The sequence below is a fragment of the Drosophila gunungcola genome (assembly GCF_025200985.1).
Source record: "Drosophila gunungcola strain Sukarami chromosome 2R unlocalized genomic scaffold, Dgunungcola_SK_2 000013F, whole genome shotgun sequence".
NCBI lineage: Eukaryota > Metazoa > Arthropoda > Insecta > Diptera > Drosophilidae > Drosophila > Drosophila gunungcola.
In genome coordinates, this window is record NW_026453171.1 from 904,530 (window position 1) to 931,764 (window position 27,235).

General features: G+C 41.3%; 1 protein-coding gene across 1 annotated transcript; it reads right to left on the reverse strand.

Annotated features, from left to right (window-relative positions):
• LOC128256093 (BMP-binding endothelial regulator protein) lies at nt 1-27,204 on the reverse strand. The gene is made up of 7 exons (XM_052986176.1): nt 26,382-27,204; nt 13,069-13,380; nt 9,491-9,579; nt 3,808-3,901; nt 3,502-3,684; nt 2,576-2,788; nt 1-1,748 (listed from the first exon to the last, which is right to left on the reverse strand). The coding sequence occupies exons 2-7, from the start codon at nt 13,250-13,252 to the stop codon at nt 250-252; spliced, it is 2,262 nt and encodes a 753-aa protein (XP_052842136.1). The 5' UTR covers nt 13,253-13,380; nt 26,382-27,204; the 3' UTR covers nt 1-249.
• Nucleotides 27,205-27,235: the final 31 nt, after the last annotated feature.

A 27,235-nucleotide genomic window follows, 5' to 3' on the forward strand; every position in this document is an offset into this window, starting at 1 on the left:
ATATATACTCCAGAGGACGTTCAGCGTAATACTGTGGCCTGGCTGTCATGGGAGCGAATTCAACTAGGTTTCCGCACGGTCTCTCGGCATTTTTGGGCCGCCAAAAGTATGCTATGGTTTGCGGCGCCGTTTTATTTTTTTTTTTTTGGACGAGAGTATCTGTGTGGATGGGCGTGCTCAAGTGTGTGTGAGTGCGTGAGTGTGTGTGTAGTAACTAAATGGGTAACTAAAGTTAAACGGTCGACTAACTTAGTGGAGGGGCGGCGGCGTGCGATCCGGCGCACGCGAATAGAGGATACTGCTGGGCACATGCTTCAGAAAGAACTCCTTGTCCAGCTGGTCCTTGTCCAGTCGGTGGCCCGGCTTGTCCAGCTGATTCTGGTTCTGGTTCTGGTTGTGGCCCGGCTTGTGCCGCCCCTTGTGGCCCTGTTTGGTCCGCTGCTCCTGTAGCTGCAGCCTCAGCTGGTGGTTCTTCTGCCGCCGACCCTTGAACCGGTTGAAGCTCGGGTCGCCGTAGAAGTGGTTGCCCTTGAAGCTCGACAGCGTGGCATTGTGTCGCCAGCCGCCGGGGCAATTGGTAGCGCCCCGCCAGTCCGGCAGCTGGATGCCCAGCCTGCGGCACTCGTGCGCATACGCCGCAAAGCTGTCGCAGTGGCAGTCGCCGGACGGACACTCGCACACGTCCATCCGGCAGGCGGCCTTGTAGTTCTCCGGATTCAGCCGCTCGTGGCACTCGCCAAAAAGCGCCGGCACACTCAGCGGATGGCAGTAGAAGTTCGACTTGCGCTTGTCGCACGTGGGCGTGGCGGCCAGGAACTCACGCTTGCGCGAACACGACTTGGGGCCGCCCACCTTCCAGGAGTTGGCGAAGTGCCAGACCTCGTCGTCCCCGTGACTCCGGCCATCCTTGCCGGTCAGATCGTCCCGCGAGCTGCCGTTGAAGTTGCCACACAGGCCGCACAGTCTCTGCTTGAACTTGGCCGGCACCGAGACCTGCAGGAAGCCAGCTCCGTTCCACTCCAGCGTCAGTCCCATTTCCGATCTCAGCATCACCGCTTCGCCGTCTGCCAACCTCTCGATCGTGACATTCTGTCCCCCGGCCACGCCCAAATAGGGTAACGTCACTCTCGTGCCGTTCACCTTCACCCGCATCCGCTGGCCGAGATTAACCTTCAGGTTTCGCAGATTCAGGGTCACCGTTTTGGCCCAACTGGAGCGCCTCGTGCCACGCCCCTCGTTCGTTAGCCGGATGTGAAAGGTCTTGCCCAGACAGTCGGAGGCCAGGAGGTACTTGCAGCTGCCCTGGAAGCTAAAGAACTTGCCATCGAAGGTGCGGAAGTGGGGATCCCCGAAGACGGTGCAGGTGCCAGCGGTCTCCACGCACCGACGGCAGCATTCGCCCGCCGGCTGCTTCAGTTCCTCGTTGGCGCGGCACTTGACCGGCGGACAGCGCATCTGGGCGCAGCGGATGGTGCCGCCGTTGCACAGGCAACTGCGACACGGACCCATCTCCCACGTCTCGTTGTTCTGGTAGATCACCCCGTCCAAACTGCACTCGCTGCGCACCTCGGCGACGGCGCAGCGCGGACAGCAGCCGTCCGGCTCCTGGAACTCCGGAGCACACTCCAGGATCGGGCAGGTGGGCCGCTGGCACACCGAGGTCCCGTTCAGGCAGGTGCAGTTCGTGCACCTGTCCGGCATGAACTGCGTCTTCTCGGGGTACACACTTTTGTTGAACAGGCACTTGCCTGCGGAAAGAACATCGAAAAGAAGAAAATTAGTTGAGAAGTCTTTACAAATAATATTTAATATTTTTAATGGATTTAATAGTTTTTAAATTGCCTACATTTTAAAGTCTATAAACAGATTGGTTTTACAGCACAGAAAAAATTAACATATATCTAAAGTTTAAAGAAAAAAAAATATAAACAAAATTTGCTTAGAATCGGTCGACTAAATAATAATATAGAGAAATCGGAATATTAAAAAAAATAAATTAAAATATTGAAATTCCTTAAATTTTCCATTTCTGGTGAATTTTTTTGGACATAGTAATTGTTTGACAGTTTAGATCGAATAGTTGAGGTAAAAATTATCATAGCTTCAATGTTTATAAACATATACGCATGTGTTTAAAATGTTTTAGATTTAGATGTCTTAAAAAGTATTTAATTTTTGCAATATCAGCAAGGGTATATAAGCTTCGGCTAGCCGAAGTTTGCTTCCTTTTTTGTTTAAAAAGATCTAGCTTTATAATGTGTCAAAATTTCTTTAATATTATTCTTGGCACTAAAATACTAGCAAGATTTCAATTTGACGACATTTATTGCTGTTTTTAAATGCAACGCGAAGATAAAAAGTAAAGTAGATATATATACGTAAAATATACCTACACAGGTATGTTTACTACTATGATTGTTTTTTTAGTTTTAATGTCAAAGACATGAAAATAATTTAATGGTCAACGTGTGCTTGAGATTTAAGATATAGAAAAGCTATGGAATTGTGGTTAAGCGTCTTAGACTGCCATATTTAAAAACGATGAAGGGATCCAGGTCTTGGTTAGATAACTCACCTGGAACTGGTAAGAAACTGTGATTCTGCGGGCAGCGTGGACAACACTCGTCCGGACGCTTCGTCTGCTTGGACATGGGACACGGGAGCACCGGGCAGGTCTTCTTAGAGCAGGTCAGCTGGTTCCCGCGGCACTGGCACACCAGACAGCGGTCGTCGATGGAGGCGTCCACCTCCTGGCCCTCGGCCACCGTCTGTCCGTTGATCTTGCAACCTGACAACGAGTCGAACAGAGGCAATCCCATCAGATATTAGACATCGGGCATTAGCCATCAGACATTAAACATCAGACACTTATGATTTAGTTTGGGTTTGATTTGCTTGGCCACGGTCCAAGAAATTTTCCACAAGACGAAACGGGTTTCCAAGCGGCGGCGGCAGCGGCAGCGGCAGCGGCAGCGGCAGCGGCATTTACCGCATTTGCATAGGCAGCGTCATAGGAGGGCCCCCTCGGTTCGTGTTGCTTTTGTTTTCTCAGCCCGCGATCGCAATGCGAATATGCGGGGCGACATTGTCGCCTTAATAGACAATTTAAAGCCCATAAATAAGCCGAGCCAACAATAACAGCCGCGTCGCGGAGAACAGATCAAAACAGATGGCAGCAGATCACCAGAGATTTGATCGCAGATGGGCCGAATTAGATTGGTTTGGTTTGGGCCATGAATAAATCATTTCGATGATAGAGACATAAAAATGCTGGCCCTATCTGCGATGATCTACTTTTCGTTGGGCAGGTAATTATGAATTTCGAAACATTTTAGCAAATATTATGCTGCATTGGTAACACCCGTTGGCAGAGCATCTGTTTGGGCTCTCCATTGTCTAACGATTATGAGGCATTATGGGGATTGGCGGATAATTTTAGTGAATGATGCTACTGGGGATGGGACAGGATGCGATTGGACGCCTTTACACCTTGAGACTCACCCTGACAGGTGGGACAGCATTCGCCGGGTCGCGGTGGCTGCAACTGGTTGTTGTCGCACTGCGAGTAGCACTTCTGGACCGTCTCGGTGACCACCGTGGCCACGCACTTGTACGTCTTGCAGGGGTCCTCCGGATCGCTCCACTCCGAACCGCTCTCATACGACATGCCACGGAACGTGCAACCTGCAGGTTAATGAAAATTGAATTAAAGCGTGACTTCTTCACAGATAACACATAACAGAAGTATAGGTAATATGATTATATATATATATACTTTATTATATACTTTTAAAGCCGATAACTAACCTTTACACCTGCGGCAACAGGTGCCGTTCGACTTATCCAGAATGTAGCAGTCATTGACGGGCGGACAGGTATCGCGACAATTCACAAAACCGTTCTGTAAAAATCAAATAAAAGGCAAGCCAATATATTAGTCTTATGGGTGCGTACGTTCTTCGGTCACTGAGCAGCTGAGCTATTGATAGATGAGTGTAGTGCATATCCCCACTGCCCTGCCCTGTAAAGCACACCTCTACCTGATTTACTGCCCCAGCAATTGCCTTCGGAATTGCCTTTGCTCAATGAGACTCTGCACTCTGACCTTCACTGTAATTTACTTTGGGCGCGTCGGTTGCTTTGACTTGAACTTTATTTGGGGTAGCTACACAGAGAAATATATATCTGAAATGGGTCTTCAATTCGCTATATTATATTATCGAAATGAGCAGGAACCCATTCGACCTTAAGAGATTTGAGTTAGAGAATTTCGAGTTAAGAAAGTTGGTCAATAACTTAGAAAAACTATTAGTTAGGTATTACAGGTTTGTTTAAAAACCGCAAAGAAATGCCAGCGTGTATTTCACAAAAACTTTTTTATATCGAAAACAAAAGCTCTTATGTTTTCAATGAGCATTTTAAAAGCAACCTCAATCACATTACTTAAAACACGTAAAATTTTTTAGTCAGCTAACTAAAAAAGTTTTTAGGTTTTCAAGAATTAGCATGCGATATATATAACATTCGTTTTTAATAAGACACATATTATGGACAATGTGAAATTCCTAAATTGTTCTCTCCTGCATTTCAGTATTTAGGCTTTGATCTGATAATAACCATTTCAGACAGCAGAGCAGAAATAACATTGTTTTCCATTTTCTTTGTGGAAGTTAAAGTGGAAAATGAGCTGGGATTATGCAAAGTCGACTAATTTATGCTGCAGTAATTTATCCTTAGAAGCTAAACCCCTCGCTCTGTTTGCAACTCGTTAGTTGATCCCTCGGCTGATTGCCTGCCCACAGGTAACATAAGCAGTGCCAAATCAGCTTAGATATATTTATTTATATGCGGGTATCTATGCATCTGGATTTTCTAGCCACTTGGCTGTTAACGACATGCTGACAGCTGCAGCGGGGCGCATTGGAATTGATGTCGATCATAAGTCAAACTGTTGCAACTTGGCCGGCTTGTGCAATTGCAATTGCCATTGCCTTTATTTTTAACTTTAACCCTTGAGTGGTGCCTTGAGCGAGCAGCAGCAGCAGTGACAGGTTAAAGCCAGATCCAGCCCGGCCGTAATAATAGAGCTCGAGTCGGAGCCGGAGCCGCCACTAATTGTAAATGTATCTATAAATCTAGATAGATGTCGACCAAAAACAGGCAAAATATTTCACTAATTTGTATGCAGTTGCTCCGAACAATGTTGGTGAGTCTCTGTGTATGTGTGTGTGTGTATATGTGTGTGTGTGTGTATAATTTAGTGCAAGCAAACCAGATTGGATCTCAATTTGGATGGGGCCACAACGTGCAAAATTTGCAATTGTTATGAAAATGAAAATCTCGAGAGCCTCAGTCGCGGTCTCTGGCTGTGAGATTTTTATCAACGTATTAGTTTTAATAGCAGTTGTTAGATGGAATTTTAATGGCACTTTAGTGCGGAATTGTCGTAACTCCCCCAGCCCCCCATTTCTACACGAAAAATAAAATTTATTATTTTTTTTTAATAAAACTAATACGTTGGTCATATGAAAATAGAATTATTTTGATGGAATCTATGTTTAAAACTAATTTTTACTTCAAAATAGTTAAGCTTATTGAGCACACATATCTTCAAACAGATTAATTTTTCTTTGAAATTTGGTTCGAAGTCTTTAACATTATTGTGTGTTCAAGAAAACGAACTGGGAAATAATATACTTCTTTAATATTTTGTTAAACCCTCTTAACGGCCTTCAAATATGTCTAGATTTAAGTCATATTGAAATAAATTTTATAATTTTTTTTTTTGTGATATTTGTTTTCTGTGCATTTCCTGAAATCCAATGAGCTGATAGATTAAGTATCACTTTAATCGCTTGTCGTACCTCATGGATCAAAGTTCACATGCTCTCGAAATCCGGCCAGAGTTTCGACTTGGTATCGGCCAACTAGCATCCAGCTGTTTATGCTTCGGAATTCTTTCTTTCTAATCTGGAACCGGTATAGAAAAATGCCCAGCCAACATGAAAGTTGAGGCATTTTTCTGCGAGAGATTGCCAAAGCCAAAGGCGCCACGATGGCAACCCGAGCTGCTAAGTAGCGTTGTCTGATGGCGAGTGGATAGGGGATGTTGTTGTTTTGCTTCTTGCCCAGCGGCAGTCCACAACAACAAGTTAAATACTCCGGGTGTATGTGTGTGTGTGTGTGTGTGTGTGTGTGTGTGTGTGTGTGTGCCACAGTGGCAGAACCACATTTGCAAACGGCCTCTAACGACCTTGCGTTTGACAAAACATGATCGGTTTTAACACCGTCTCCGTCTGAGCCTCTCTTTTCGCCGCTCGCTCTGTTGTTGGCCATCTCGGAGTTAGGTTGGCCAGGTTGGCCAGATTGGATAGGTTGGAGTCTGCCGCTCTAGACACGGAGTGAATATGGTAATGACAGTCTTGTGGTTTTATGGTCATGTGTATTTTGTCACTTGTGGGCTACACGGGCTCAAATTGGAATTGGAATCGGAATTGGACTTGGAATCGGCATCGGCATCGAGCTTAGAAAGGTTTGCCCAAGAATTTGCAGGAAAGGAGTTGGCAGACCTGTATGAAAATATTTGGCCAAATCTGGTTTGTCCGTGCTCTAGAATTCCATATTCGCAAAAGTGAATTTATTTATTTAAAGTTATGCACACTATAACTGCTCTAATGATTCCAATTTACTGATTTGCCCCTGGCGATCGTAAATCCTTCATTAATATTAATACCGAAGTGAAGTAAAAATGCTAATCCCATTTCCACTACAACATTATACATTCTTCATAAATATTAATGCAAAGTATCTTGTAAATATTTAACAATCACTGGCTGTATCCTCTAATCACATGTTTACCCATTTTCCGGAAAAAATTTAATTTGCAAATACACATAAAAGTCCTGCTCAATCATTTGTCTGTCCGGTTGGATGGGAAAATTCGCCCCCCGGAAAACTGTTTAAATCATAAGCCATTAAGCGCGAATTCAGCGGATTCAGCATAATATTCGCATAAAACCGAAAATTTGTGGCCTTTTCTGGGGAAGGGGAGAATCATTTTCTTTGATTGTCCTTGACGATTTCGGAGTATCCGACTAATATGTGTGTTCTATGCGTGCCTGTATATTCATATATTTTGGGCAATAAACGCCAGTCGTAAAGATTCGGCTTAAATGAGTGGGAATAACGCGAAAGTTAAAGTACGGGAGCTCAGTAAGCAGGCATTATTTATCGGTTTTATGCGTTCAAGCCACGATTACAGCTTAACGTTTTGCACGTTTCGATTGGGGAGCGTTTTGATTTTGGGGTCTTAAGAGCGAATCTAAGAGAAATCGCATCGAACTCGGGTTAAATTCGATTTCATGAACTTTTAATGAGTCGAGCGACGAATCCCCAGCGCGTGCGACAGAGATGCAGCATGCGGTCGATCCAGAAAGAGACGGAGATAGTAGTGATGGCGCCTTCCCAGTAAGGTGGCGCCAGTATCGTATTTTTTCATCGCTCCCCCCGCTGATTTTGCTGCTGCTTTTTAATTTCGGTTACGCCCACTTGACGACGACGACAGCAGCAACCGCAGCAACAATGGAAATAATAATAGCAGCGAAGCGAAGCTCAGCCGCAGGCGAAAAGATTCAGCGATCGATCGATCGGTTGGATCGCTTCAACCGCTTGGATCGCTTCAACCGCTTGGATCGCTTCGATCGCCCGATCGATCGGTCGGCGCCAGCTTGAACGCTTGCCGCTCAAATTGGAGCAGCGGCGTTTAGCAGCGCTTAGCGCTAAATTAGCAACAGGCTCACGACAGCCTCACAGTGAAAAATATCTTCTTAAACTGTGATCGATTGAGAATTATTTTCGCATTTTCAAAACATTTTGTTTTCAAATTTAACAATTTTATTTAAGTGTCGTTAAATTTTAAATTTAAATATATATTTACGGAAATATATCTACATTATTTAAATACAACAAAAAAATCAGTAATTACATTTTTTCATAACTAAAGAACATTATATTGCCTTGATTTGTATCCAAAAATATATTGATTTGTGTTTAAAAAAATCTTTAATCTAAAGAAGTTTTTTTACTTAATATTATTGTATAAATAAAAATTGGCTTCATATTTATTCAATGTTTTAGCTATAAAACTATGTCATTTAAAGACAATTCAATATGTTTCTTAGAAACCATCCTTTTTTTTTCCTGTGTCTTGGCAACCCTGTCACCTCCCCCATTTCCACCTGCGCCCCATTAAACCTCTCTCTTTCCATCGATCAGCCAGATGAGCACGCGCTCGCTTAATGACGACACGAAGCCGTCGCTTGAGCCGCGCCAGAAAGGGAAGGAGATGACGGGACGAGGCCGAGTAAAAGAGAGAGGCTGTCGCTGGGAAGCTGGCGACAAAAAATCACGGCGGCGGCGCCAAGTGTTTGTCAAACGACCGAGTGCCGAGATCGAACCGCGGACACCGAACCGAATACCCTTGCCAATCCCGCGGCACCCGAACCCCCACCCGTCCCACACGGCGGATGACGGCTCGAAACCCGTTTGACGACCTTGGATCATAAAAAATTCACCAGAAGGGGACGGCCAAAAGGGGAAAGAGAGAGAGCGAGTTGGCGAGAGGAAGAGGCGAAGCCAAACAAATGCAAACATACTCAAACATTCCGACAGATTCCGGCAATGTCTTTAGCTGCCTTAAATTCTTTCTCCAATACACGGAGCAAACAGTATGCCAATTTCAGATGGCTAACTACAATTTGTATTAATGTGAAGTGTTCAAAATATAAGCTAAAAAAAATTTTAAAAAATTTAAATACTTGTATAATATATTTGGAAAACAGCTTTTGAAGAGTTGCAAGGTTTGAAAGAAACCGAACTTGAAAATATAAAATGTAATAAAAAGGTCGAACGTGGGATTAAGCTGTTTTTTTTTTAAACATATTCCGATAAAAACGTATAGAACTTAATTATTTATGAAAAAAGTGTGTTAAAATGTTGATTCGATATTATTTTTCTTATATGTATCTTAAAATTTTGGATTGGTTAAACATTTACTTTCTGAACCTAACGGTACACAAATGTTCTAGTAAGTAAGTGTTGGCTTGAAAATGAATTGAAATATCTGAAGCAATTTTGGTATTTTTCATTTTGGCAGGCGGCAAAGAATGTAGAAGAAATGACATGAGTCTGAATGTCCTGCTGGCTGGACACTGGCGTCGCACCATGCTGAGAGCGAGATAGATAGCGAGGAAAAGAGACAGATGGAAGGAAGGGGGACGGAACAAGTACAAGAGATTTATTTCAGCTAGCATGTTTATGTTATTTCATTTCGTTTCATTTCGCTTTAAGTGACTTTTATCGAGGCCAAAAAGCAAACTCCATTCGCAAACTTGGCCAGGATCGCTGGAGCCTTAAGAAGTTGGCTAAGAGTCCATGGCTCGAGGGTAAATAAATGCGAAATTAAAGTGGCAAACACTTTTCTTCGACTCACCTGGCATTCACACTTGAAACATGCGAAAATCTGCGGTTGATTTTTCAGTTGAACTTCTTCACCCTCATTCGAGCAGGATTGACGTACGCCTGAAATAGAAATGGAGTGCGGATTAGTAATATGCCTATCTGACGTGGGTAGTTAATCCCCTCCCACAGCATTTCCTGCGTTTGACGTTGACTCTTGATGTAATAATACCAAACAAACACAAACAAGACGATTCATTGCATGTACAAACGCCGGAAATTGCCCACCGACTGAGATCTTATCCGAGCACGTGACCCAAAATGGACTCTTCTTTATAGAAGGAATGCCCTCACCCTACTTGTTCGTCTGATCTCCATCTGCGGGTCAATGAGATTAGGCCACTGGATTTATGTGTTTGCATGTGGTCTCTACACGGTAAAAATTTAAACTATTTTAAGGGTGCTTATCACAATGATCTTTTTTAAATCAATATCGTTTAAGAATTTTTTCGAAATGATCAATTATACAAAAAAGTTTTTTTACGTTTTAAATTTTAATTTCTTACCCTTTATTTATCATAACACAATACATACAATATTTCATTTCGAAGCTCAATAAAATGTATATTTATGTACGCTCATAAATAAAACAGAAAGATTAAGTTTTTTATTTTACCCAGTTTTTACCTGGTAAAAAACTATAAGATAAATATAAAAAAAACATAATTATTTATCATTTCAGTCAGTTATAATTTCATTCCAAAGTTTGGACATCTCCTAATCAGCATTACTAGGAGAGAAAGTAGTACTAGTATATAAGTCAGACCGAGCCGGATCGGACGACTATAGCATAGTGCTCCCATAGAAACAATATGAAAAAAATATTAACTTCTCTGTTTTTAATAGGATTAAAATTATTCTTGTGATATAATATTTTTATCTGTGTAAGTACTTTTCTACCTCAATCTGTGCTTGTTGTTGTTGCTACTTTGTTTGGCTGTTACCTTTTCCTCTGCCGATGCTCTGCTGGCGTTTCTGCCGACGTCGCTGCTGGCGCTTAAGTCAAAAGTAGCCAAGCGTTGCATGTTAAACATGTTCCCCAACAACAAGAACAATAACAATAACAACAACAACAACGGGAAGGCAGAGCAAAAGGTAAACGGAAATGTAGAGGGAGACGCAAAGGCAGGTAAAGCGGGAATGAGGGAGTGGGAGAGACACGACCCCAGCGGGCTGAGCCTGCTCTTCTTCTTCCCGAAAAGAGAGGACCACCTGCAATGTGCTGATAAACACACCGACATACACTCCGTCCCTGTCGCTCTCACCCGCTGTTCGGCGGTAAATTAAGACGCCGGCGCTACACGGTAAAAAATTGTATACATGCATATTAGGTGTATTAAATTTTTTCGAATTAATTATTAAAATCTTTGTGTAAGACCCTTTAAGAAAATATAATTTTGATTAACGTGCTTACTTTGGAAATTTGTATGTGTACATATATATAAATATAATCAATAAATCAATGTTTGATAAATACGTTTTCGTTTAATGTTTTGTTAAAATCATTTTTAAACTGGTTAACATATTTTCTCTTTGTGTACAAAGTGCTTACAAAAAGATTGGTAGGCGATCAAATCGAGCTACCCTCCTTTTCTCTTCTTCTTTTTCTTGTGATCTCTGTGGGCGGCTTTAAAACTTTGTTTTATTCTGCATTATTATCTTGGCTCCTCCTACTTGATCTCCCCACCTCAAGAAACGATCTGTGTAATTTGGTCGCTTGTTTGTTTTTGGTTCGCTTTGCTCTTTGATGCTGGACTTTAGATGATTGTTGTTTTTGGTCCACTCTTTCCTGTTATGCGATTGTGCCCTGCTGTTTTTCCAGTCCTTTTCCCTGTACCAATCCCACATTTTCCCCATTTCCTAATCAATGGAAAATTTCCCTCTACCGAATCCAAAACAAATATCTTGTTTTGCGCTGGCGGCTTTCTACATTCCTTTCTCTTTTTGACTAGAACAGTTAATGAACTTGGTTTAAGTAACCCGATATCGGCAATGCAATATATCTAATTTATGCGATTTTTATTTTCATTTAACACACTCGAAAACCCATAAAAAAGCCCACTCAATATGTTTTTTAGAGGAGCCCAGACGAAAACAGCAAAAACGAAGTCGAGCCAGTGGCGGCGACACAGACGTCATTTGAATATGCTCACTCAGTAGCAAATCCCGCCGGACCCTCTGGCCCCTTGATTTGAGCCCCCATCCCGCTACCGCTGGCGTTGACGACGTTCGCCGATTAATCACAGTCGCAGATAAAGCGCCAGCCAATTTAGTGGAAAAGGAGATAAGCGGGGGGTTGGAGGGTGTCAGCGGTACTTTACATTTGTTAAGTGAATTACAAAAAAAAACCCTTCGATTTTTTAATTAATAAATCTATATAACACAATTTAAGTTGTATAATAACAAAATACTAAACTCAATATAAAAAGATTTTAAATTATTTGTACATAAGTAATGCATGATCAATTTATAACCAAAAACACTTATGATAATTGGGATAACCAATATCTTATAACTTGAACTATTTGTTTGTAAATTAAAAAAAATCGTTTTTAAATATTTGCCACAGAGAACAAAAAAAGTTAAATGTTTAAAACTAAGTGTATAAATGTTTATAATTTTAAGTTATCCCTTCGTTCAAAAGTCTTAACATTTCTCAGGGACGCAAGTAGAAAACAATTGAAACAAAGTAAAGAGAAAGGTACGCCTTCAACTCAAGTCGATAAAGTCGACTCTGACTCAGTTAGCAATCATAAAAAAAAATTTCCGTAGAAAAGCGATTGAAATGAATATATAACCCCGCTCTATGACTGAAAGCATTGGTTGGCAGTTAAAGCTGTTATAGGCTCGTAAAAATCTGCCAAAATCCATGATTCATAGTCATAAGCCATAGTAAATCCGTCAAGCCGCTTAGATATACACATCTGTGAGAATTTTTGAATAATAATAATAATATCTTCCAAGCCAGGAAAAAAGCATGGTCTTCATCAAGGTTAGTTGAAAGTTTAACGATCAGTTTGGGATCGAAATTTGTAGCCATAAAAAGTGATAAAATAATTATCAAATTAGAAATGGTCCTCAAAATTATCGTTAAAATATTATTTACGAGGTAATTAACCTTCTTATAAGATTGGCTCCTATCTAAGATATGAAATTAATTAATTTGTTAAAATTTCAAGTGAAAAAAACCAACTTTGATTTGGGGCTTAAAATTGTCCTTTAATTGAGGTTTTTGAATCTTTGAACTATTATCGAGACTGTCCAGTTTGTAAATTTATGCAAACCAATAAACATGGTTTAATATCAACAAAAAATATTAGCATTTACATTTTGTTGCAAATTAATCAACGAAAAACCAACTATAAGAATATTTTTAAAAAATTTTTAATAATTTTTATGACAAACTAAGAGCCTATCCTGAATCCACACAATTTTTAGCATGTCATCAGCAAACGCATTATAAACATATAATATTAACCGTTTTCTAAATCTAACGTAAGTCAAGAGCCCGCCAAGTGATCACTTACTAACTACTTGATGGTAGTTACTCACCTGAGAGACTATCGCCTACTCCGATGGCGGCGACTGTCTGCATTTGGATCACGGTCAGCAGGATTGTGGTGAGGATCAGGATCTGGGTCCATAGGCCGAGTCCGTGGATGTGCCGCCGAGGCGCCGCTGATTCCTGTGGCTGCTGCGCAGAATTTTTCCACTGGCCACTTGATTGGCAACACATTTTCACAGACGTCGGTCGATGTTCGCGGAAATCTCTATTAGTTCTTCCTCTGCACAATTCTCGTTAAATGCTTTGCTTTCGGCTTTCGGCTTTCGGTTTGTTGTGTCTGCGGCTTGCGTGAATTATGACTAGAAAGAAATTGTGTTTTGGTGGAGAAAGATCACGATCAAGCCGGTTAGTTTAAAAATAACAGCGCAGCGGGCAAAATAGATTTGTTTGGATATTCTGCAGGTGTCTTGTACCAATTTGTACCTACAACTTTGTTGTTCAAATTAAATTTAGAACCGATTTGTCAGCGTGTCAGTGTCTGTGTGTGCCCGTGCAACAACTGTTGTTTTGGAGAGACTTTTGCACTTGCCGCCGCCGCCCAGGGTGAAATTTTGGCCAGTAAATCATCCCGTTTTGGGTTTTACGATCCTGCCCGGATCCCGAGATGAAGATGAAGATGAGGCCATAGATAGAGGCACTGTCTGAATTCTGCGAATCATCAGAGCAGCCCTCGCCCCGCCTCTTTGGGAGGTGTTAAGACAACCTGGACATTATTAGTTTTGCGATTTATGGGTGCGTACGCAGAGCTATATCCGTGTATCTTTGTATCTGTGTATCTCTGTATCCGAAAGTGTGCGAGCGGTGGTTCAGGTAACAACAGATACGAGCCTTATGTGTGGTGGCTCTTTGTTCGACTGGCGGATCATAAAAATGTTAATGATCTTTGACGGGCTGGCGCCAGCCAGGGAATATTGTAATGCTTGTTTGAGTTATAATTAATTTCGATGGCGCATAATATTTTATTATTTGTCTTGAACCAGCAAAGCAACAACAACACCAGCACAAGCACCTCAAATTCGCCAAAGATTTGCTGTCGTTCAGTTTCTCGGTTGGTTTTTGGGTTTTAACTTTTGATTTTTTATTGATTTCTGGCCGCTTCAAAGTGGCGCCAACCAAACGCCGAACGCACCAAATGCGGATACGAATCTCTGTGAATCACTAGGCGCTAATCCCAATCCCCAGCGTAATCCCAAGCCCCGGTTCGATTCCAAATCGGAGATCGTGTGACACACCCTGCGGCGATCGGGAGAGCTGAGAAAGAGAGATTGGCCGGCCCAAATCGGTGCTTGACCTAACAAATGTCAGCGGCATTCGAGCAAGTGCCAATGGCCAGGGAAAGTGATGGACCAATGGGTACCCTTAGATCGGGGAAAACCCTGCTATGAAATAGGTTTTTTTGTAACCTAACATTATATGATTTTGGTTTTTAAGATTTCCTCACTTTTAAATTTTCTATTACCAAAATATAGGATTGACATTTAGTGACTTAACAATGTAGAACATAGTGAGCTATTATATTGACATCTGCTTGCCTTTTTTTGTAACCTAACATTACATGTTTTTGTTTTTGAATTCTCTGCAACCAAAGTAAACGATCGATCTTTAGTGACTTTGCGAATTATAGCATAGTGGGATTTTTGTAGACATCTGTTTGCCTTAATGTTAAGTTAAAGTCCACTTAAATATACGAGAAAAAAGGTAATATGAATCTTTTTAAAATAAAATAAGTGAAATATAAATAAAAAGTTCAGTTCACGAAGAACAAATAATATAACGATCTTTACGCCAAATAAATTCCCAAACATATATATTGGAAAGGTAAGAAGGCATTTCCTTCGGACTTTGGGCCCCGAATACCCCCGGTAATCGGTATTTGTCACACTCCCCGACCTGATAAGGCCTAAGCTCATGTTGGACTATATATGTAGAGCTCTGAATAATATGTTAATTTCTGCACTTGATAACACAGCACACACATGCTGAAAGTAACAAATGCAGCGATCGACTACGTGACGATCGGTTCAAGTGGTGTTGTTGTGCCCGCTCCCTGCGATTAGGTGCAATTTGTCAAGCGTCTCGCGGTTGACAAGGACAATGCAAATGAAAAGTGGGAACTACTGCAAATACTAAATGGCTCGTATGTCTCATTTATTCATTTTACAGCCTCTAGGAAATGGTTCTTTGTCCGAATACAAGAATTAGATGTCTTTGATTAAGTGGAGGTCTTCAAATTAATCATCATTAAGAATTTGTGTGCCCCAGGAAGCGGCAAGTCGCAGTTTTCCGCGGAGATTATGTAACAGCGTGCTCCAATGTCGCCGTGAATCCCCATCTCAGAATCGCTCAATTCAAGAGCACTCTTGGAGTGCCATTCCAAATACGATTTTTGATTTTGGTCAAGGGCCCGAGCTCGAGTTGATTTCAATTGGATCGCCTGGGTTCTCGGCTTATCGTGTGGGTTCATTGTTCATGTTTTAATGCCCATGGCGATGATGATCGTGCCGCATGTATGCACTGTACGCAATTTCCAAATCGCCAAATCAGTCGGCCTTTTGAGCTGGGGTTAGTGTGCGATTGAGTGAATGAGTTGAGAAATTGTTCGGGGGCTGGGGTTTTGGTTGAGGCCGGGGCCGGGGCCTAAGGTTGATCCGAAAATAGCCACAGAGCAATAGTGGGAATTAGCAGGGCATTTAATTTGAGGCCCAGTTCCTAAGATCTCGGCCCTGCGTATTATTCTGTAATGTGTGTAATTGGGGACCCGGCGGCGGCATTACATGAGTCAGACTTAGACGATGTCGTGCCAATTAAAGTGGCCGAGGGCCAGTGATTATGGGCTGGCGTTTGGGTTTCTAATGGTCCCGACATGGCGTCAACCCAGCAACCCAGCCGACAAGGCCTGGGCAATTAAGAGAGCTCGGGGTTGCGCTGCACTTCAACTGCAGAAAATTGGTTAGGGTTCTGGGTTCTGGGTTCTGGGTTCTTGGCTCTGGTTTCTTGGCTCCCGAAAGGGTTACGCACGGCACGCAGACGGCGTCTAGACGGGGCCTCTAATGATCGGCGGTAGGTATGTATGGTATACTACATAGTATAGTGTATAGTATAGTATCCACCGCATACGCATAGGCAGGCCGTCCTCCAGTCCCGTCCTTATCACACTCTCGCCATCGCGAATTCCACTTAAAAGCCCGGACGGCCTGCCTCCTGCCAATTACCTTCGGAGTGGACCATGTCGCTGGCTTAATTCAATTAACAGTGGAATGCCTACGACTTACATACGTACATACAACATACAACATACAACAGACAACCTACAGCCACATGGCCATTAAGCCCCGATATCAGTCGTAATCCCCCGCAAGCGGCGCCAAAAAACCCCAGAGACTTTGGCAAATCATGCAAATTCCACAGGCCAACTACAAGACACGACTCCAGCCCAGCCTCTGTTCCAAACTCCCCGCTGATTCCGATCGCCGCCTGGCAACTAATTTCAATGTATTTGCATATTGAAGTCTGTTTGCCACAACAATGAGATGGCTAAAAACGCACATTTGTCAAATGGCAGGCGCTTCGGGGCAAGACGGGGCTCGGGATCTTGGCTTTATTTGGTACAATTCCATCTGACAGAAACCTAAACCGAAACCGAAACCCAAACCAAAACCGATTACAGCTGCAGCCCAGATGAAGACAAGGCCCAGACCGAGAGCCACATCCATGACGTTGACGATTGCCCAAGACAATGGGCCAACAACGAGAGTTAACCAATTTCGTATGCCGCGGGGATGGGGACGGGGACGGGGAAGGGAAAGAAACGAATGCATCGAACGACATAATAAAGTCACAAGCCAGACAAACGTATAAAAGCTAACAAAGCTATTAGCCATCATCATCATCATCGGCTTCATCGATGGGGCCCAGCCCAACTGCGGAGTGCCAGGACCACAGTGAATGCCGACCTCAAACTGGTCCTGTCCTCCATCTTCCGCCGACTTCTGCTGCCCTCCCGTTGTGGTAATGCGATTTTAATAGTGTTCGAATCATTGCCAAACCGAACAAAAAGAACAGAACAGTCAAACAGCACAGCACAGAAATCGAGCCGAACCCAAATATGCCGGAATAAGTGCTCTATAAAAGTCACACATCATATAGTTTAATTAAATGGTGTTTCTTTTGAAAGTTTATACATAATCTGCGTTTTTTTTCTATGTCTGTCACTTGCTTAAATAAAACTAGTTTTTATTATATTTAAATATATTTTCAATCAAGTAAACTTAGAGTTTTACAACATGGTTAATGAAATTGGTTTCTTTTTAATGTTTTCACATACAAGTTGGAATTTTCCGTCTCTAAAACATTGAGAAATCTGATACGTATAAAAATATAAGAAACATGTCCCTTTCATCTGATTTATGTTAAAAGAAGCTATTCGGTTTATTAAAAGTTAAATGTAATAACCAAAAAATATGTCCCTCAGTTGTAAGAAAAGATAAACAAAATATTCTTTTCTTCATTTATAAATAATTTAAAATTGAAACTCTTATCAAAAACAGTTAATTCTTCAATGCTTTTTGGGATTTCTTAAAGACGAATTAAATAGGATAATTTTCATATAATTGTCTGCAAATGTGATTGGTTTTTTGAAACAAGATTTCTTTTCTGAAAATGCTATCTTCAATCAAATAGAAAGAAAGAATTTTTTCATGAGATATGTACAAAAAGAGACATAAGAATTAAGAGAGTTATGTTACTAAAATGTATTTAATGAACAGTGGCTTAACTTTGAATTGCCTAATTTAGTCAGTTTTAAGACCATATAAAAAACACATTTCTACGATTTAAATTCATATTTTTAAATCTGAAAAATCTCTTTTTATGGCTTTGTGGGCACATTTTGATCATCTGTTGATTGCTGAGCCAATCAACATAAGCCATAGAACTCAATGCCGTTTTAGGAGCCGCCACCAGATTACTCCGTTTCGATGATATTTCCTTCGCCGCTTAGTCAGTCGAAAATCTCGGCCGATTCTTGGCCATATATGCCCAGCCGAAGTCTCTGCACAGACTTGTCATGGCCATGAATCATGGATCATATAAAATGATTTTTATTATTCTTAACTGCTCATTGGGTTCGGCTTGCAAATTATTAATAAACTCGGGGCAAATATGGTGGGGGAAGTGCTGGGCGAGGGGGTATGGGCGTTAGAGTGCGGGTGCTGGCTTGTTGAAATTTGAGTATTATTAGCGAATTTACCGCAAAATCTATAAATAGCGAAAACAGAACAATTAATTGATACACAGACACTGTGTGCTTGTGGAAGTGAGTATCTGTGTTTGGGGCCAATCCAAAGTCGAACTTTTCTCCAGAGCTAATAAATGCGATCACAACAACAGATAAAATTCCATACAATTTTTATTGTGCAATTATTTAGGCGAAAGTTAATCAAAAAAACTAGGTATACAAAATAGTCGATGCCTTCGTTTTGTTATGTTCGAAAAACCGGATTTATTGATCGAAGATGAGGCTGTATAGCTGTAAACAATTTTTTAGAAACAACCAACCAACGGACCAAACAAAAAAAATCAGCTGAAAAAGAAACAACAAAACAACAAATTTGAGCAGACGATTTACGGGAATTCCAGCGAGTGACGTGCGAAACCCGATTTTATGATATTTTTGTTGTCGTTGTGAATTGGTAGCCGCTTCTGGCACATTTGTTTAATGACAATCTCAGAAATGCCAGAGAAAAAATACACAAATTCTCGGAAACTGCTATCAATTATAAATGGTTTTTATCTGAACCTAAAAAAATAAAAGGCGTTTAAAAACATTTTCTTAAATGCTGATTTTGTTTTTACTTTTAGTGCTTTTATTTTATTTAGCTTAAAAACATGATATTGTGAGGCATGATATTTATAAATATTTAACATTAAGTGTTCGATTTTAATATTTTTTACTTTATATATAAAATGCTTTACTTGTGGATACATAAAATTCATATGCAGTTCAAGAACTAGAGCCCCAATGTTTGATGAAGACTATTATTAAATTTTTTTGTATTATTTGGGAGAACATAAAATACGTAAATTAATTCGTGAAGGGTATTCAAATTTCAGCCAACGATCTGTGCTGATCGCTTACAAGTTTCGTTTGATACCAGCAATCAAAATGGTTTTCACAGGCAAATTTATTGATTAGCACGCAAATGCGAATTGTTTGAATATTTTCAGTTCTGCTTTGTGGCCGGCCAAGACAAAATGCCCGGGGTGTTGGCCGAAAGGGAGTTGAATGGGACAGGTGCTGGGGGTAACACTTGGGCGCCACAGCCAGCTAGCCAGCCAGTTCTGCTCTGTTCTGTTTCGTTTTGCTCGGCTCGAAATGATTCTGCTGATGATATTTCTGTCGCTTGGCTCTGCTGCTGTTGCTGCTGCTGGAAATTCGATATGGTCATAAAAAATATTACCTCTATATGCGATGCATATGGCACAGTACATTCCGCAGCTGTGATTCAGTTTGCCCCTGGAGTCTAGACTTCCGTTTCTTCCTCTTCTTTGGCAGTTCGTTTCTAGAGTCTTTCGTTCTGGGTTCGTTGCCAGAGTCTTTCGTTCTGGGTCCGTGTTTCGTGTTTGGAGATCGGTTATCGGTTAATGTGCCTGTTAATTCACGTTGATGTGCTCATATATCTTGGCTCTACGATTCCAGTGTTCGACTCTGACATGCAATCGCCGGGGAAAAGGGAGAAGGGTTCCCGTGTGACAACTCGCAGTGCAGTGCAGTGCAGTGCAGAGCAGTTGCACTTGATCAGCTTCGTTCGCTTTTGATTGCCTCTTGGCTGGTTGTTTGTTTATTTGTCGATTAGCTGGTTGTCGTGACGTTGAACCTGCCACAAAGGCGGGAAGACGTTGCTCCGAAAGTGTTAATTCAATTACAGCAACACTGTCAGACCAAATCCTAGCTGCTCCCAATTCTAGTGACAAGTCGGAGCTAATGAACAGATCGATGTTTGACGGCGGGAAAGAGCGTATTTTGCCTTTTGTGGAAGTTACACAATCGGAAATGGTTGTGTTGTGGCTTTTAGCTCTCAAAAGTTAACAGTAGAAGCCCGATACTTTAGTTATTTAGTTATTTAAAGAAAAGATTCTAAATAATAAAATAAATAAATAATAATAAAAGATTCTAAACTTAAAATCATTTTTAATAATTACTTATACAAATTGCTTAATTGCAAAACCATTTCTGTTTGTTTGTGAAAGATTTAAAATGAAAACAAAATGTTTGCTTAGGCCCTAGTCTAGTTTTCTAGTATACATATCTTGTCCAATATAGATTTCAATGCAACTTTCATAGTCTTGTTTAGTAAGTGTTTTGAAAACTTTAGTTTTGAAATTTGTCATTTCAATAGCATGGTTTTCCCGAACTCATTTTCTCCAGAAAGTCAGCGTGTGCTATCTCATAAACATTTACTATGTTTTTTTGTTATCCATTGTTATTGACGTTTAGAAATGAAGGCCCGCTAAACTCATATAAATTAGTCTGTTTATGATTGGAGTGCCGGAGCAACAACATGAACGTCAGCGTTGATTTGAAATTAACATATGATTATCACAAATTTTGCTTCCATTTTTATGGGCATCGCAGTGTTTTGTTTTTTTTTTTACAAGTTTTCATGGACTTTGCATAGGAAATACATAAATGCACATTAATACATTTACATACAAATGAGCAGAGCAGCGAAAAACTAAAAGCTTGGGGATTCTCTCCGCAATCTGCATAATTTGTGTGAAATTGCGACTACAAATTGCTCATCTTAACCCCTCACGCATTTGAACAAAAAATGTGTATAACTGCTCGGACTTTGGCTTGCGGCAAGCGATTGGCGGGATTTATGGGTGGCGGACCCCGAGCGCCACACGAGCGCTGTTATCAAGGTGCTTACTACTCCCATTACCAGATACAGAACATAAATGTAGCTTGTGTGAGCCCGCATGTGTATCACCGACAATTGAATTTGTTTGTTCCCAGCGAATAGCTAAATTCGATGCCAAAACGCGGCTGACATTGTCGGACTGCCTGCCAAGGCAATAAGAATGAATGTTAGTAAATAAATAAATAAATATTGTAAACAAATGTTCATTTTTTGCTGGCTTTGCATATGTACAGCTGGCTGTTGCTGTATTTGCTGTGTTTGCTGTTGCAACAAATGAGCTTGTCAAGTTAAATGGCACGCACCAAATGCTGTCAGCGAGGTTGCAAACACACAGACACCGATGCGGATACCCATACAGATGCCCTGGCGTTGCCGCCATTTTGTCTGGCTGCACTGAGTAAATTGTTGCAATTGCTGACTGTAAACAACCCGAGCACAATGTGGCACAACACGGCGTATTAGTAATCTAGTTTATTTGCTGTACATGGCAGCGCAGCAGTGGTAGTTAGGGGCTTTCTGGAGGGTTGACGATGGAACAAAGTCTGAAAACTTTGATTTTCCCTCCGTTTGCAACATTTCTTTGACCAACTTATAAGTTTGGATTTTAGTTTAAAACTGGAAACTATATTTAGAAGAAAAATAACTTTATCAAATACTTCTTCGCAACTTGTTTGAAATGTCGGGGATCTTAAATCACTTAATAATCAGTAAACTAAAGAAATTAACAATGAATGTAAGTTTCATCAGAATAATAACGTTTTTAGCATTAAATTAAGTAAAATAATGTATTAAATAACAAACAATTTCGTAGAGTATTTCGTTTTATTAAGTGTTATTAGAATACTCTTAATATGATTATTTACCAGTTACAAATCCTATGATAAAAGTGTCACAGCAAACTGATAAGAGATAATTTATAATGTGGTAAAACTAGCAGCTTGTTCAACCCCTTATACAAATCACTGCTCTTACTAAAGTTGAGCCCTTAAAAATAAACACGTTTTATTGTAAGCATTTGGTTTATGGTTTTAATTTAGACACATAGCTTAAATGTGCTTTTCAAACCAAAGAAAAGATATTTTATCATTAATGTAAGTGCGGATACCTTCATTTTAAGGACTTTGGTCTCAACAGTGAAACCCTCATGTTTTCATTGACATTTACCCCTCTGTTGTTCAATGGCAATTCTGTATTTCATTGCTCCCCGAAATACTTAACTAATCGCCAAAGTACACGCCGTTTAGTCTGCCACAACCAGAGCGGGCAGATCGGCGAGGGGAACAACGGCAGAGTTGTCTATTTTTAATATCTTATCAGAGGAATTTTTATTAGCTGTGTATTGTTCTGCAAATATTAATTAGTTTCTGTGATTGTACAACAAAAAGGGAAATTGCTGTGGTACTTTTTATTGTGTGCAAGTGCTTGCGTTGCGTGTCATGGCGAAATTATCATTGGTTTTGTGACGCAGAAGACCCCTTCCAACCGCTGGATTTCCTTTGAATCGTCTGGGGGGGCTGTTGAAATTGCAATCGACAGACGCTGCGATGACGCATACTTTTTCTATGTGTGTGTGTGTGGTGTGTGGAGTGTGCGTGTGCGTGTGAGCCTAGACATATGGCGACAAAGAGACTGACGTCATCAGCCATCCATCTAACGGGGAAATGGAAATGAAAATGGAAATGGAAAATAGAGGCAGAAGCAGAGGCTGGCAAACGGAGAAACTACCCCCGAATGCGTGTCAAGAGTTTGGACTTGGACCCACCGAAGTGGGCACTTGGCCCACATTGTACAGCTGCAACACAGCACACCACAGTACAGTACAACAGCAACATCTCAGTACGGCAGCAACACCACAGCGACAGCAGCAGCAACCTCTCTGTACGGCAGCAACATGTCCCATAGCCCCACAGCCCCATAGCCCCATAGCCCCACATCCCACGCAGGCAATTAAGAACGCGACTTGGCTATTGGGTTACACTTAAACTTCACTTCATTCGTTCGTTCGGTTTCGTTTTGTAGTCAGCATTTAAAATTATTTATTAGAAGCAACAGTCCGACAGGCCATGTCACAAGGGGAGGGGGTTGACTTTTGTCGCAAGAGGGGAGGAGGCGTATCAAATGTTTTGCTTTTTGCTTCTCACTCTTTTTTTCGCTCGCTCTTCGGTCTTCTGTTTTTGGGTTTTGCCAAAACGAAACGAGCCAAGCCGGCTTGTTTAAAAAGGGGGGCTTAAAAGGGGACTTTAGAGGGGGGGACTTTAGAGGCATACATAGTTGGCTAGGGGTATCTCCTATATCGTCTGGCGCTTGGCGACAGCAATTTACCTTTAAGCGAATGCAAAAGTATGCGGAGAGCCGCAGAACAAGCGGCGGAAAAAGTGGTCGCAGCCACACAATTACCCCACCAGAAGAATTCTTCGGAGAACGGGAATCGGTAGCTGGGAATTGGGAATTGGGAATCGGGCTCTATAGCTGGACCATCTCTATAAATAAGCCAAAAGTCGCTGGCCGAACCAGCTGAGCCATAAATCATAGGCAGAAGCGCGAGTGTCGAGTTATTATGCGATCATATTTTAATTGCCGGATTATTATTATGCAGGCAGTGCCGCAGCCCCCCGATCCTCCCGCCAGCCCCCTTCCCTCTGCAGCATAATCAAGTCCGGCAAACAAACAAAGCACCTGCAAAGCCACCAAAGCCAGTTGCAGTTGTGGTTCGCCTCTCCAGGTGAGTGTGCGGATAGCAGATCGCTCGGCCGAAGCTGGGGTGTGTGTGGAGCAGACCTGCAGACCCGCCGAAGATTGCAGACCGCAGATCGCAGATCGCAGACCGCCTGGCTCTGTGCTTGGACAGGTGCGTGAATGTGGCCAGCGGGAACGAGAGAGAGTTGCAACACGAATCGTAGCCAGTGGCTAGCCCGTACCGAACTAGAAATGCTCTGGAAAGGTTGAAGGACCATGATGTGGCTCCAAAAAGTACCATTTTAACTACGATGAGCAAGTAAAAGACTTGGACAGTCCTTTGGGTTGCGTTTATATAGGAACACCTCTTCAATCTGACTCGAATCTATTATTAAAAGTACTCCATAATTTTTAGAAAGTATGTGAAATAATAAATAAATAAAAATGATGGTGGTATTATACAAGAAACCGGTAAAATTCTTGTTTTTATCCTATTTAAAAATAAATGTAATCGTTAATAATTAAATACAAAAAAAAAATTTACTTAATGGGAATTATTAAAAGACTACTTAAACTATTTTTCTATGAAAAATCATTTAAAAATATATTGCTAAATACTTGAAACGCTTTTTAGAAGCTGAATAAATGAAAATACATATATTTTAAAAAGCATTATTTGAAACTCTTTTAAAAAACAGAATAAATAAAAAGCATAGTTGTTGTACTATTTTAGACATATATTTCTCCACCTAAGTAACAGTTCCAAAAGCACTAATGGCTTTCAACAAAAACTTTACTTGTACCCATTTTCATTCAAGAGTTGCTCAACTAATTTACCCCGCACAACTTGCCCATCCTCAGTGCTAAGCAAACAACATCATCCACTTCAATTACCCTTGATCCAAGGGTATAAACACATAGTTTTTTGAAACCAAATTCACATGCAGTTCGTAGTTGTAGTTGCAGTTGTTATTGTTGTTCATGTTGCTCGGTGGGCAGAAGGGGCAAACGAGTTGGCCCCGCCGCCTGTGTATGCGAGTTGTCAGTTGGTAAAACTGGTATGGTTGCATTTTTATTATAAAGCGAACAGAAACAGAAACAACAACAAAAAGCGACACCTAGGCAGTACGGGAAAGTCCGTCCGTTTGTCTTTGCCACTGCAACTGGGGATCGGGGATTGGGGATTGGGGGCAGGAGGATCGGAGGATCGGGGACCTGGAATGGGGACTATCATCCATGGCCTGGTGTGTCGCCTGTTTAGCCGAGTACTCGAACTGCTAGTCAGACGTCTGTTCTATGGACATTTCATGGACATGCCGGCGCACATTCATAGTAACCCATGTAGCTTCGGCTTATTCCCTCCCCCGCTCCCAACGGATCCCCCCTGCAATGCGCAGTTATTACCAGCATTGTTTACACAGAACAAAATGCAATACTTAAATTAATTGTTATTTAAAGCAATCATTATATTAAAATGGAAACAAACATATGATTATTTATTTTATAAGGCAAAAAGATAGAAAAAATATAACAAAGATCACCGGGTAAGAATTAATTGAAAGAAATTATTTAGAGCATTAAGTAGTAACTCTGTAAGAAAGTGTTTTTATGCTAAGAAAGGCCATTTTAAACTTATTAAACGATAAATCTGTATAGTCGATGATATATTAACACATCGAAAAGAATTTAATTTCCTATATTTCTTACTGTGCATGCTTTATGGGCTCTTCTGTTTGCGTTTCGGCTTGTGTCTTTGGCGTCTTCATTGCCCCAGGAGTCGTAATTTGTATTTGTGTCCTTCTGGCCGTCTGTCCACCTAATGAGCCAGTTTATTGTATTCCCTATTGTTGCCTCTCTTCTCTGGGATAATACTTTTTATGGCTTTGGCGAATGTAATACAGGAAATTGCCTGCGATTAGCTTAGTGACAATTTAAGCTGCAATTGAAGTTGCAATTGCATTTGCAGTTGCAGCTGCTGCAGTGATTTATCAGTCGCCTGTGACAGTTGGCCGGTTTATCTATACATCACCGGCGGATATTTGACACATCGTTACTAATTGGTTAAACAATATGTCTCAGCGGTGATTCATGCCCGGCAACAGATAAAGTGCTGTGTGCATATATCCAATCTAGAATACTTTGTTTAATCACTCACTTAGTTGGGAGCTGTTAAGCGGCTTAAAGTCAGTCCATGTCCGAAATACTTAAAACGCCTCAATAGTTTTCGAATTTATTCGCCAGCAAATTGTTGCCAGGCAATTAAATTCAACTGTGAATTTGCGCCTTACAAAACGATATGCAAATGTTCTTTATTAATTGCTTGCCAGGCAATCAAACATATGTTTGCTTATTCGTAATTTGATCAGTTTTTGATTTTGAAATTCTTATTGCTCGGCTGTAACACATTTGAAAAGAGCAAGGAATGAGCGAGTGCCAAATGTGATAATAGAATTCAAACAATTAAACAATTTTCGCAAAATGTTGAAACAACAAAGGCAGATAGCACACACGTTCGCAGATACACACAGATAAGTGAAATGTTTATATGTTTCGCATTATAATAAAACAAAATCGCACTTGGCAATATAGCAACAAAGAGCGGGAAAAACAAAAACAAATCGGGTATTCAGGGAATCAGGGAATCGGGAATCAGGGAGAGGCAGAGATTAATTACAAAGGAAAAGTAAAGACGCAAAGTTTACCCGTAATTACACTTCCAGATTTCCAGATGAGGTGCTGGTGGCGAGAAATCGGCGGCGGTAGAAACAGAATCGAAAATTAATTATGCTTGACATGTTGCCAGCGATCATCAGTGTTGTTGTTGTTGTTGTTCATGTCTTGTTGTTGTTGCTCCTACTTGGGCCGATATGAATCGCATTTTCAATTGCCTGGGCTTGGGTCTATTTTATTTTTTGCGCGAAAAAGAGCGAACTACGCGATTGGAAAGAGACGGGTGGGGGGAGAGGGCACTTAGAACTCACTGGCGCATAATTTATTTGAGCCGGCGCGCGCCTTTCATTTCAATTTCCATTTTCATTTCAATTTCAATTTGATTGCGGGTACTTCGATTCGTTTGCCACAGATTACGCATACGCCACGTTGTGCGCGCCCGCCGACGCTGTCAAAGGTTCAATTCCGCGCTGTGCCGCAATTGCAATTTGCATTCAATTCAATACAATTCAATGAAATTGCGCGCCAATTCACCGGGCCAACTGGAAAATACTCCCAGCAAGTGGAAAACGACGCATTAGCGCACGCAGAAATTCAAAAAAATCAAGCTAAGCCCCGTATTTAGCTCTCGTCGCGATGATAACAAATTTCATATATGTTGCTCTGTAGTTGATTTGCATTCAAACGTATTTTACGAGCGTTACGATTGTTATTACGCTTAAAAAACGATCGTCGGCTGTGACTTGGCGAACGTGGAAATCGCGCGCGAGATTTCCCTGCACCAGAGGGATTTTCCTGGCCAGCACTTCGAAATTTCGAGCCACTCTCGAGCGTTTTTCAAAATCGCACCGCTCGCCGGCGCAGCTAAACGAGAACTGAGAAATCG